Genomic DNA, 13,151 nt, shown 5'->3' on the forward strand with positions numbered 1-13,151 from the left:
AACGTTAAAAAATTAAAAAATAAAAATAAAAATAAATAAATTTTCTGCTCCTGTATCCAATTAGGCCTTACATTTCTGTACTGCTCTCTTGATTATTTCGTGTTTTTTACTTTCTTGCATTGTATTTGTGACATTCGTTCCAACACAGCCACTACCCAAGAGTCCTCTGAAGTAAGAAGAGGATTTCATTCTTGAAAGATCAAAAAAGATTGTCTCTTGGGTGATTTTTCTTAGCCCATGTGACTTAGTCCATCTCTTGGTCTGTCTGCAGCTTATTAAATGAGGTGGTGTCCCTGGAGGGCCACATTGAAAAGCTGGAGTCACAAAAGGACTTTGACCCTGATAAGGGGGCAAACATTGAGGTAAGTGGGAGGCTTGGAAGAGACGATCTGGGAGGCTCTGGGGAATCTGTCACCTCTTCCCACCCCTCCTATTGTTTAACAGGTCGTAAGAAGAATTAAAACCTGTCTTTTGTCACAAGGAGAAATGCTCTCTGGTGGTCAGTTCATGTGGGTACTGCCAGTTTTATCCTCTGAAGACACAAAAAGGCTAGACTTATTTTTTAAGTTATTTTATTTTTTTGAGAGACAGAACACGAGCAGGGAAAGGGCAGAGAGAGAGACAGAAGGACACACAGAATCCAAAGCAGGCTCTAGGCTCTGAGCCGTCAGCACAGAGCTGAACGCAGGGCTTGAACCCACAGACTCGAGATCATGACCTGAGCTGAAGTTGGACGCTCAACTGACTGAGCTACCCAGGTGCCCCCAAAAAGGCTAGACTTTTTAATACTAACTGGAAATTCAGTTAGATAGGCTTATATCTGGATGCCATGTGAAGACATGATGAGTGCCTTAAGGGAAGACTTCTCTTCCTTAATCTTTGCATCCCAGCACCTAACAGTTTAGAGAAGACACCCAGGAATTAAGTATTTGTGAGTAACTGCATCTTTAAAATGAAAGAGATATATTCGTGTTCATCTCTGATGCTTTCATGAAGAGTTCTTGTGTTGGTTTTCATGATCTCCAGCTTTTCTATTGTTTTCCTGCCTTGCATTTCTTAGAGACTCTTTTCTGAGAAAGGTTTAATTTCCCCTTTTTAAAGAGTCATAGAATGTTAGAAAGGTAGTAACCAACTTTGGATAAGAATTAGACCTCAGAGCCCTGGCCAATAGTATTTCTAAACTTCGTGCCTTTGAAAAACATTCTCTAATAAAGGAAAAAAATCTGTGTCTAGCTACTTCCTTTTATTGAAATCGCCAGCCTCTGCTTTAGCTTAAGCCAAAAAGCTTACAATAAGTGGATTTTGGAGAAAATAAAGATGAAATATCTCTCTTATTGTAGGAAGGTAATGTTTATTTAGACCCCTCACATATTAAAAGCCATCTATAGATAGCATAGATTAATGCCAGGGGAAAAAACTACTTTCAACCATGATTTAGTCCACTACTTTGAAGTAGCAATCTCATTTTGAGCTAGTTGAAAAATTAAGGTTTTTTTTCCACTATCCTTGGGCTTTGGAAATCGCAAACTATGAAAAAAGGGAAGGGGACAAGGGCCAAGAAATATTCTGCCTTGGGAAATTTGCTCCAAAGTCAGCTGTGTTACAGGGATGTGAATTTCAGCAGGAGGTAGGGATAGGGTGGGGTAGATATTAAAAGAATGATGAGAAAGATAGAAGAGAACAAAAATAAATGAAAGGGAGATTTGAAAACAAACCAACAGAGGCTTGGAATAATTATGAAAAGGGAAGGCATGACAAATAGATAGGGAGATTTTCTATACAGGAGATGCACAGCTTTGTACGCACTTAAAAAAAAAAAACAGGCACGACTTAAAAACTATAATCACTCCACTAACCACCAACTGGTATGTGGATAAACTGTGGCACATGTGCTATGATAGACTACTACTCAGCAATAAAAAGGGCTGGACTTCTTACTCATTCAACAACATGAATGAATCTCAAATGCATTCTGCTGAGTGAAAGAAACCAGATCCAGAGGACTACATAGTTCATGATTCCACCTGCATCACATTCTGAAAAAGGCAAAACTATAGGAACAGAAAAGAGACTTGTGGTTGCTGAGGTTGTGTGGGGAAAGGGAGAAGGGAATTGATAAAGGGGCACAAGGAAATTTGAGGTGTGATGGAAATATTCTGTATCTTGTGCTGATGATTATGTCAAAATTCATAGAACTGTAGACTTTTATTTTCATTTTATTTTACATATGTATTTTTCATTTTTTATTTTATTTATTTATTTTGAAAGAGACAGAGAGAGAATGCAAGAGACAGTAAGCATGAGTGGAGGAGGGGCAGAGAGTGAGGGAGAGAGAATCCCAAGCAGGCTCCACACTAATAGTGTGGAGCCTGATGCGGGGCTTGATCTCACAAACCATGAGATCATGACCTGAGTGGAAATCAAGAGTCATATGCTTAACTGACTGAGCGACTCAGGTGTCCCCATGAACTATACACTTTTATTTTTTTATTTTAAAGTGTATTTATTTATTTTGAGAGAGAGAGAGAGAGCACAAGCAGAGTGGGAGCAGAGAAAAAGGGAGAGAGAGAGAAAATCCAAGCAGTCCCCATGCTGTTAACATAGAGTCTCATGTGGGGCTCGAACCCACGAATGGTGAGATCATGACCTAAGCCAAAACTGAGAGTCGGTAGGTCACTTAACTGACTGATTAACCCAGGCATCCCTGTACACTTTTAAAAAGTGAGTTTTGCTGCATGTAAATTACACCCCAATGCACGTGGCTTTTAAAAATGGATGCCAGGGGGTACCTGGGTGGCTCAGTCGGTTGAGCGTCCGACTTCGGCTCAGGTCATGATCTCGCGATCCGTGAGTTCTAGCCCCGCGTCAGGCTCTGTGCTGACAGCTCAGAGCCTGGAGCCCACTTCAGATTCTGTGTCTCCCTCTCTCTGACCCTCCCCTGTTCATGCTCTGTCTCTCTCTGTCTCAAAAATAAATAAACGTTAAAAAAAAATTAAAAAAAAAATTGATGCCAGGGGGGTGCCTGAAGGGCTCAGTCATTAAGTGACAGACTTGGGCTTGGGTCATGATCTCACAGTTCATGGGTTTGAGCCCCAACTTGAGCATCAAATTCTGTGCTGATGGTGTGGAGCCTGCTTGGGATTCTCTCCCTCTCTCTCTGCCTCTTCCCCACTTGCACTTTCTTTCTCTCAAAAATAAATAAATAAATTTAAAAAAATAACTGTTTAAAATAAATAAATAAAAATGGGGGTGCCTGAGTGGCTCAGTTGGTTAAGTGTCCAACTTCGGCTCAGGTCATGATCTTGCAGTTCGTGGGTTCGAGCCCCGCATCAGGCTCTGTGCTGACAGCTCAGAGCCTGGAGCCCACTTCAGATTCTGTGTCTCCCTCTGTCTGCCCCTCCGCCTCTTGCACTCTGTCTCTCACATTGTCTCAAAAATGAATAAACATTAAAAAAAAATTAAGAATAAATAAAAATAAAAATAAAAATGGGCACAAAGTCTGTCCTCAATAAGTCTAAACAGTGATGGGAAAGGCTGTGTAATGAATAAGAAACTTTAAATATAATTACCACAGAAGCAAAATCAGTAGGAATGGCTATAGGTTTACTCTGGTGAAGAGAAAGTGAAGATCGTTAGAAATATAGAAAAAGCAGTCAAGCAAAGTGTGGACAAATTAAAGGAGAAATGCGTTAATAAAGTTAAAATAATATCACATGTATTGGCTCATTTATATCTCATGAAGAAACGGAATGGCTCAGAAAGGCATGAAGGCAGGAGGGAAAGATTGGTAAAATCACTTAAAACACACTTAAAACTCACACACACACACACACACACACACACACACACACACACAGCAGAAACAAATTTAAAGACCTTTACAGTGAAGAAAGGACTTTGGGGTAGCCTTTGGGTGTTGCCTGATATTTAACCCCTAAATCCACGAAGCTTTCTGAAATCTCCAGGTCAACATCTAAACTTTCATTCGAAGATTGACTCCTATCTTTTCTCTTTGATACAATTATCTCAGATAAGTACTGTGCAAAAGATATTCATTATATAAATAAACCAGGATACCAAGTAAAACGCGATTGTAATATCACAGCTCCTTTCTAAATAATTAAGTCATACAATTCAGGGGTTGGTGATGAATGAGCTTGGTAAAAAAAAAAGGGGGTATAGACTATACATTCTCCAGAAGCTGTTTGAAGGTAAATATTCATTCCATGTATCTAATCAACACAATGCCTAGCCCAAGGGCCACTTACGTAGGATGTGGCCAACTCAATCGTGTTGATTTGACTTAATGTTGATTTTGGAGATCAGAACTCAGAAAAGTACTGAAAAAACAGTTGCTCTTAAGTCTCAAAATTTTTGACCATGAATGAGCTTTCTTCCAAAAATCGTCTTCATTTTGTTTCAGTTCCACACATCATTCATTACAACTTTTGATTTATGCCCTTTTGTTTTAAAGGAGAAGATCATGGAAATTAAGAAGCAATTAGAAGAAATGGATAACAAATGTGTCCAGGTAATGATAAAATGGCATTACAATTAAGGAAGAAAAACAGTTCTTCAAAGACAATCTCAGATTTAGAGAATTTTGGTGAATGGAATCCAAATTTCGATGAAAGACAGACTCAGCATTTTAGACCTAGCATGGAACTGTCTTGTAGCCTTTACTCTCATGTTCAGAAGAGAACAGCATAACTCAAAAACATGACGTGATCTGCCCACATTCCCAGATGAAAAGACCAGTCTTGTTCTTGCTCTCCCATTAAAAAAAAAAAAAAAAAGTATATGTATTTTTTTCTAACAAAAGTAGGGCATGCTTATTTTAATAATTAAAATTTAGAACTATTTCATATAAAAAATGAAAAATAGGGGAGCCTAGGTGGCTCAGTCAGTTAAGTGTCCGACTTCGGCTCAGGTCATGATCTCACAGCTCGTGAGCCCCACATCGGGCTCTGTGCTGACAGCTCAGAGCCTGGAGCCCGTTTCAGATTCTGTATCTCCCTCTTTCTCTCTCTGCCCCTCCTCTGCTCTCTCTCTCTTTCTCCCAAAAGTAAATAAACATTTTTTAAAAATGAAAAATAATCCCACTCCCTCAAAGATAAACACAGTGAACATTTTAGCATATTTATGTTCTTCCAAATTTTTGTATACATGTATCTACATGTTGTTGCAATTGTAATCAGATTATATTATATATAGTTTTGCAAGTTGGCTGTTTTTCACTTACCATTTTTCTTCAGCAACTTTCTATGCCACTAGATGTCATTTTTACCTTTTCACTGTCTATATAATGCGCAATTTGATTTTGGGATTTATAAAATTTATTTTATTGGATATTTGGGGCCTTATAATAAATGTTTGCTATTATAAACTTTGCCTCAGAAAATCTGTATCTTTGCTTGCTTGTGCAAGTACTTAAGCAAAATTTCTGGAAATGGCACCTCTAGCACCCATCTTCCTTGAATCCCAGAACACTGTTCTTCCTACTATAGCTCTGCCTTTCAAAATCTCCTGCAAGTCTATTAGAGAATGATTAATTAAAAACCTGTTAAAGAGTTATTTACTCCCGACATATGTATGATTGGGATTCATGTCTTAGAAGGTTTGCTTTCAGCCTGTCTCTTGAACTTACTGATAGGAACCAACCAAAACCATATGTTGTCTCTAACGACCTGTAGGAGACAGGATGAAAAGAAGAATCAGACATTTTTTGTGGACAGCTCTTTTGCTAAACTACAAAGTCAAAATATGCAAATTAATATAGTGAGAACAGGTACTCGTATATTATAAATTTTAAGATATTTAAAGGAAATGCAATTTTCTTTTTTTTCTCTGAAACATACTACGTTTCTCTAATTAGTGCCTTGGAAGTATTTTAAGGCACAAAGAAAGAATAATGAATAGAGAAAAAGATTTATAATAAGCTGCTATTGTATAAATTTATACTTCTAAAATATTAAAAATAACTATGCTAATCTTTTGGTTATTCCTCCTGCAATTTATCATGATTATACTATGAATTTGCTGTAAGAGGAAGGATTTTATTGAGTAAAAGCAAGTTTCAAAGAAGCCGCTTTACGACTAAGTGGTGTCAAAATGAGTGACGTTTTATGGTATAAACCAGAAAAATCTAATTTCCATTTCACCCAGAATTGTGCATGTCTTTTCAGGAAGATGCTTGTAATGAAGCTCATGCATTAAAGGAGAAACTCATTGCAAGAATAAAGGTAAGATTTCACAGTTATGCAAGTTCAAATAATGATAAAATCTAACTATAGGGATGATTCTTTCTCTAGAAGTTGAGATTGTGCCACATACTCTTTGTCTTTCCTGATCACTTTTTCCTCCCTTTCCTGGGCTTCTTCTTTGGGCCAATGGGACACCTCACAGGTCTGGTGTACTCCCCAGACCTCACAGCCCTGTGCTGCTTCTACATCTCCTCCATTTGGAGCTTATCCTCCAGGTCGACAAATTATGCATTTTTCAAGGCTCAGCTCAAATGTCATCTCCTCCTCCAGACCTCCCCTAAACTCCCCTAGCCAGAAAAGTGCTTCTATATCTGAACCTCTCCCACAAGATCTTGAGATAAACAGGAATGCGTAAAAGAAGCAATGAATGACTGAGTCAACCTGTCACTTGTTCAGAGATGCCTAATCGTCCCACCTCTAGAGTAGATGTCCCACCAACAAACCTCGGCTACTCTGTCTCATCACCTTATTTATTTTCTCTTTAGCATGTATCAGAGTCTATAATGTCTAATCTAATGTATGTGTGTGTGTGTGTGTGTGTGTGTGTATATTAGATATTATGTTTTGTTGTTTATTGCTTGTCTCCCAGCCCCTATAAACATGCATGCAATTCGTTATCCATTTGGTTTAAAAATGCACATGTAATAGAATGCATATTCCTTATCTATTTTGTTAACCACAGAATCCTAGAATGGTGCCTAGTAGGAGTCGCTTAATATGTTTTGCATAGATGAACAAATTGAACAGATGAATTCAATACAAGGATAATTATCTTCCTACATGAATAATCCAGTAGTTAAAGATTAGCATGTGGGTTTCGTTTAATTTTCTACTGTGGTGCTGCTACCTTATTTTGTGAATGTGTAAGTCTCTTTCCATTAGGTGGGTGTGCACCTGCCAACGATTTCCTCACGTGACTCATATGGGATTGGCAGTGTGGGCTCCTGAGGTATTCTGGAGGAAAAGCATGCTGCATCTACAATGAGACTAGCAGACCTCTAAGATCATTGTTTTAAATGAGAGTTGATTGCTATTTTTTTCCAGAACTTTTACAAAGACATGACTCTGCTGAATACAAAGCTGGGGATGTACCAAAAGCAAGAAGGGAAAACAGACTCTCAGAGTCCTGAAGAAATGGGAGTGGAAGAAAGAGAACCTCTGCATCCTCAGGCTCCATCCCCCCCTTTAGGGGAGAATGCTCCTTCTGGCATTACAATGTGGTAAGTCAGAGAAAGGGGCCTTTGGGGCTGGACAAAGGCCCCCAAATGCATGAACCATAGTATGATGAGTTGTTGCAAGGGTTGACTAAAAATTTGTTTTATCTTCATTTATAAATTATCTATTCTTGTTCTACTTGTCTATTTGTTTATTGGAGTTGTAGTGTTAATTGGAGTTTTTTGTATCATTTTTAGATATAGATCTATTGCATTAGATCTAAAAATACAAGTATATATTTCTTTATTATTGCTTTAGGTAAATATGTATACATAAATCTTAGGACGTTGTCTGCAAGGTATGATGCAGCCTCCCCCACCAAAGGAACATACCTGCCAGGCAGACTTGAAAACCTTTGTTCATCACACAAGAGGCTTCTCCCTTGTATGGTATTAAAGATATACATACTAGCAAATCTGACTCTTTGGATCCCTTTCTGAAGATGCCACACATCATATATACCTGGAGCAGTACCTTCCTGTAAGAAAACTTGTCTGATTCTTTATCCCCAACTACCAATCCAAGTAGATGTTCAGCAACCTGTCTTGCGCATACACTATACCTTGCACATAATCCTGACACAGAACCCACAGTATATCATTGCAATTACATTACTTTATCATTTTTATTTTTATTTTTATTTTAGTTACTTTATTATTTTTAAATGCTTATTTATTTATTTTGAGAGAGAGCGAGAGAGCATAAGTGGGAGAGGGGCAGAGAGAGAGGGGGAGAGAGAATCCCAAACAGGCTCCATGCTGTTAGTGCAGAGCCCGATGCAGGGCTCAATCTTGCGAACTTTGAGATCATGACCTGAGCCAAATCAAGAGTCAGACGCTCAACCGACTGTGCCACCCAGGTGTCCCATGCAATTACATTATTTTAAATCTGTCTCCTCCTAGTAATTCATGAGCTGAAGTTAGAGATTTTAGTCATTTTGAGACATGGAATATAAAACATCTTCACCAGGCTTTACAGATATTAAATTACTAAGTAAGTGAGGAGTGATGTCAATGAAAATAGTGGAGTAAAGACCCCAGAAAATTTCCTCCTCCATAAAATCAATGAGACAGCTTGAAAAAAAATAGAATCAACTTGTTCAGAACCTTGGAAATTAAGGATTTAGTATCCAGAATATATAAAGAACTCTTATAACTCAACAACAAAAAGAGAAACAACCCAATATTTTAAATGAGCAAAGGACTTGAACAGACATTTCTTCAAATAAGGTACACAAATAGCCAAAAAGCACAAGAAAAGATATTCAACACCATCGGTTATTAGAGAAACGCAAATCAAAATCACGTGATACCACTTTACATCTCTAAGATAACTATAATCAAAAGAACAGCATTGGAGAGGATGTGGAGAAATTAGAACCCTCAGACATTACTAATGGGATTGCAAAATAGTGCAGTCACTTTGGAAAACAATTCGGCTGTTTCTGAAAATATTAAATATAGAGCTATCATCTGACCCACTCCTAGGTATGCACCCAGAAGAACTGTATGTCCACACAAAAACTTGTACATGAATGTTCACAGCAGCATTATTCATAACAGCTAAAAAGTAGAAACAATACAAATATCCATTAACTGATGAGTAGGTAAACAAAATGTGGCATATCCATATGATGGAGTATTGTTCATACACAAAAAAGGAACAAAGGACTAATACATGCTACAACATTGATGACCCTTGAAAACATTATGCTAAGTGAAAGAAGTCAGACACAAAAGGCCACATATTATATGATTTCATTCCTGCGAAATGTTCAACATAGGAAAATCCATGTAGGCAGGAAGTAAATGAATAGTTGCCAGGCTTTAAAGGAGTGGAAAATAGGGAGTGGCTGTTCATGGGTACATTCTTTTTGGGGTGATGAAAATTTCCTGGAATTAGATAGTGGTGATGGTTGTACAACCCTGTGAATAAACTAAAAGCCACTGAAGTATACACTTTCAAGGGTAAATTTTATGGCATGCAAATTATATCTCAAAAAAACAAACAAATAAGTAAATGTCTTTTTATCATCACTTGCTTGCATTAAATGGGCAGATTACAGTTCAGTTGAGTTGCCCATCTTTCATCACGTCATTACATTCTAGTTAAGATTGCTTAAGACTTTGACCAATTTCTTGTCTATGAACTGGAAACATACTGGCTCCATTGAAGCATATTTATACATCATATTTTTGAGAAGGTTTATGTATCAATTTTGCTATTTTTAGGCTCGGGGGGACGTCTTCCTGGTATCCTCAGTTCTCTTATAGACCTTCCACTAACAATACGAGCATTTTTTAAAAGAATAAAGGTTTTATGCATGGCAAGTCTTGAAAAATATATATAAATGAATAAACAAACAGTATTAAAAAGTCAAAGGAATGTTTTTATTCTTTAAAGAACATAAATTCAAAGTGAATAAAATATTTAATGACACTAATATTTGTTTCCGTACCGATGATACGAAAAAAAAATGATTTTGAATTAGTAGCTATGATTAGTTCAGAAAAGTGTCTGAACTTTTAAAAAACAAACATTACACATGTTCTTTTAGTTGTTTACTGATAGAAAATCTGAAAAATATTTTGTTATATTGACTTGCAAATAAAAACCAAACCATTCAGTAGTGTTAAGAAATAAATCTGAACCTAACCCCACCTGGAGTGTTCACTTAAGGAAAGAAAAAACTGGAAGAACACACTCTAAACCAGAAGAAAAACAAATAAAAAACAAAACAAACAAAAACTAAGAAAGAAAAAGAAAGAAAGAAAGACAGAAAAAGAAAAGAAAAGAAAAGAAAAGAAAAGAAAAGAAAAGAAAAGAAAAAAACAGAAAAAAACTTAGCTGATTATAGGGGCACCTACATGGCTCAGTCAGTTGAACATCCAGCTCTTGATTTTGACTCAGGTCATGACTTCAGGGTCGTGAGATTGAGCCCCGCATTGAGCTCCATGCTGTGCATGGAGCCTGCTTAAGATTCTCTTTCTCCCCCTCTACCACTCGTGCTCTCTCCCTAAAAAAAACTTAGCTGTTTATATTAGGGTGATGAGATTATAACTTCTTCATTTCTCTGTTTTCCAAATTATCTGTGATTCAGAAAAACAGTTTTTTTCTTAAAAAAAAAAAATGTTAGGGGTGCCTGGGAGGCTCAATTGGTTCAGCCTCCAACTTCAGCTCAGGTCATGATCTCACGATTTGTGAGTTCAAGCCCCGCCTCAGGCTCTCTGCTGTCAGTGCAGAGCCTGCTTGGGAAGCTGTCCCCCTCTCCCTCTGCTCCTCCCCCACTTGCTCCCGTGCTCTTTCTCTCTCTCTCTCAAAAATAAACATTAAAAAAAAATAATGTTAAAATGTGTTCCTTTGAAAATGTACCAGTTTGGTGCTTCCAAAGGTTATTGGTTTGGAATTTAGGAAGAATGGTGTTCATTTACTAGCTATGTTTTTGTAGTGAGTTGTTTTTCTTTTCATAAGAAAGAACAAATCTATACTTAGCGCTTCTTGAGGGAAGGGCATCTTTGCTTCATCTTAGCAGCCTCTTCTGACTAGAGTATATTATAAAAGCATTGGCTCTTTAATAAGTGTATGAAATAGAAGCAATCATTTGTGTAACTACCAAGAGGCAGCCAGTGGCAATAATTCCAAGCACTTTGGCTCAGGTTTACAGAATCCTCTGAGTTGGATCACAAACTAGATCCATAGGTGGCTTTAACTGCGCTTTAGATTTTCTCTTCTGAAATTTATTGTTGATGGTAATTATCTACAGGTAACTGGATTATCTGGGACGTTTCTTTCTTTCTTTGTGTTTTCTGGATCTGCCAGATCTTCTGCCTTAATCAAGTATTGCATGTATAATTAAAAAATAATAACGCAAGGATCTAAAGGCAAACAAAATACATCGTAGGTACAGCCTAGAAGGAGGAGTCCTTAAAGACTTGAGAAAGCTTCTATTGCTTTCAAAAGGGTAAGTCAGGTGCCAGGACAAAACTAGTGATAGAGCTGGATTCCATTTGTCACTAGTATTTTATATCATCAGGAAAATCTAACTGCCTGTTCTTTTATTTCCCTCCAAATCGGCATCATTTACCTCACAAGTGAGGTCTTTACCTCAATAATCTGCTAGTGTGTGAGAGGTCCATTTCGAAGGAGAGAACCTCATAATATCCAGGGTTTCATTGTTTCGTGGCTATAGAACCTCAGAATTCCAGCTCTAGTCCTAGGATGGACTTACGTGCTTATTTATTCTAAGCTCCTTCTTTTGTGGATGTTAACTGGGGTCAAGAGAAGTTCAGTTATTTCCTTGCAGTTAATAGAACTACCTGGGTGGAGGAACCAGGAATCACATCAGTGTGGTTTTCTGCACAATGTTCTTAACACAGATGTCTTCTTTTCTTGTAGGAAACGTGCACTGAGGATTTTCATCATGTTTTATGTCCTCACCTTCACTGGACTTTCATGTTACATACTATTTTTTGATGCTACGTTTATCTTTGAAAGCCTGCTCCCCACAATGCTTGGGCACCGCAGAATGTGGGAACTACGGGAGATCATCAGGCCTTTCTTGAACTTGCAAGCGGAAGACTTGTTACCCTCCTAAAGATATAGAAGTTACTGTTACCCTACTGACTTTCTCCTTAATAAAATTCTGGCTGTTCTTGTATTATGGTGGTTGACATATTTTTCAAAAAATACTATTGGATGTTCAGCAAAGGACATTATAGTTAAAAGGAAATTGGTTGCTCACAGACAGAAAAAATGAAAACAGTTTATCTTTACCCTTATGACTCACAATTACTTCTTGAATCATTCCAGAGGTTGTTTAAACATTTACTTCAAACCCCTAGCCTCTCCAACCCTGGGAACCTGAGACTATCCAGTATTAGCTTCCTCGGTATTTGCCCCATTTTGACCTTTGATTCCTCAAAAAGGAAAACACAGAATTCTTCTTCATCAATATAAGTTTTACTTCAATTGGATCGGGGCCATATTTTGGTAGTAGTGGATATTTCTTGGGTTTGCTCCTAACATTCATTTTTCCTTTTAGTAACAGGACCCTAATTTTGCTTTGAAAGAACTATCTTTACCCAGTGAGCATAATTATAGTGGTCTTCCAGTCAGTGTCCCCTTTCTTTCTATTAACAACAGTTGGGAATATATTGAATCAGACATTCTCTAAGAATGAGAATTTTGTGGGGTGCCTGGATGGCTCAGTTGGTTAAGTGTCTGACTCTCGATCTCAGCTCTGGTCTTGATCTCAGGGTCATGAATTCAAGTCCTGAATTGGGCTCCACACTGGGTATGAAGCCTATTTAAAAAATAAAATAAAATAAAATAAAATAAAATAAATAAAATAAGAATGAGAATGAGAATTTTGAGAAGAATCATATAAAAAAGACAAATGATTTGAAACTTCTATTTTAACTATTTGAACTACTCTATACCTTTTCCGCTGAAGTTTGTCAGAGTTGGTTCTGTTGCTTATGATAAAAGAAATTTTAATTGATACAGAAGTTTTGAATGCTCGACTGGAGCGTTTTTATCCCTAATTGTGTAGGTAATGGGGAAATTATAAACTTTATCTGCAATATGAAAAACAGTTATAATTGAACTGTTTAAGGTTAATAGAACCATAAAGAACACATTGGCTTTAGGAGAACAGAAGGGATGTGAGGGATG

At 37.4% G+C, this 13,151-nt stretch overlaps 1 protein-coding gene across 4 annotated transcripts in view; it reads left to right on the top strand.

Moving 5' to 3' along the window:
- The window catches only part of SMCO2 (single-pass membrane protein with coiled-coil domains 2), a 33,827-nt gene extending 21,692 nt beyond the window's left edge, over positions 1-12,135 (top strand). For all 4 annotated transcript variants that reach the window (XM_047867472.1, XM_047867475.1, XM_047867474.1 and 1 more), the window contains 5 exons: positions 272-362; positions 4,475-4,531; positions 6,186-6,242; positions 7,308-7,483; positions 11,874-12,135. In XM_047867472.1, coding sequence (XP_047723428.1) covers positions 272-362; positions 4,475-4,531; positions 6,186-6,242; positions 7,308-7,483; positions 11,874-12,072 — 580 coding nt within the window. In that variant the 3' untranslated portion in view covers positions 12,073-12,135. The remainder of the gene's footprint in view (positions 1-271; positions 363-4,474; positions 4,532-6,185; positions 6,243-7,307; positions 7,484-11,873) is intronic.
- Positions 12,136-13,151: the final 1,016 nt, after the last annotated feature.

This window comes from Prionailurus viverrinus, chromosome B4 (assembly GCF_022837055.1).
Source record: "Prionailurus viverrinus isolate Anna chromosome B4, UM_Priviv_1.0, whole genome shotgun sequence".
NCBI classification, from domain to species: Eukaryota; Metazoa; Chordata; class Mammalia; order Carnivora; family Felidae; genus Prionailurus; species Prionailurus viverrinus.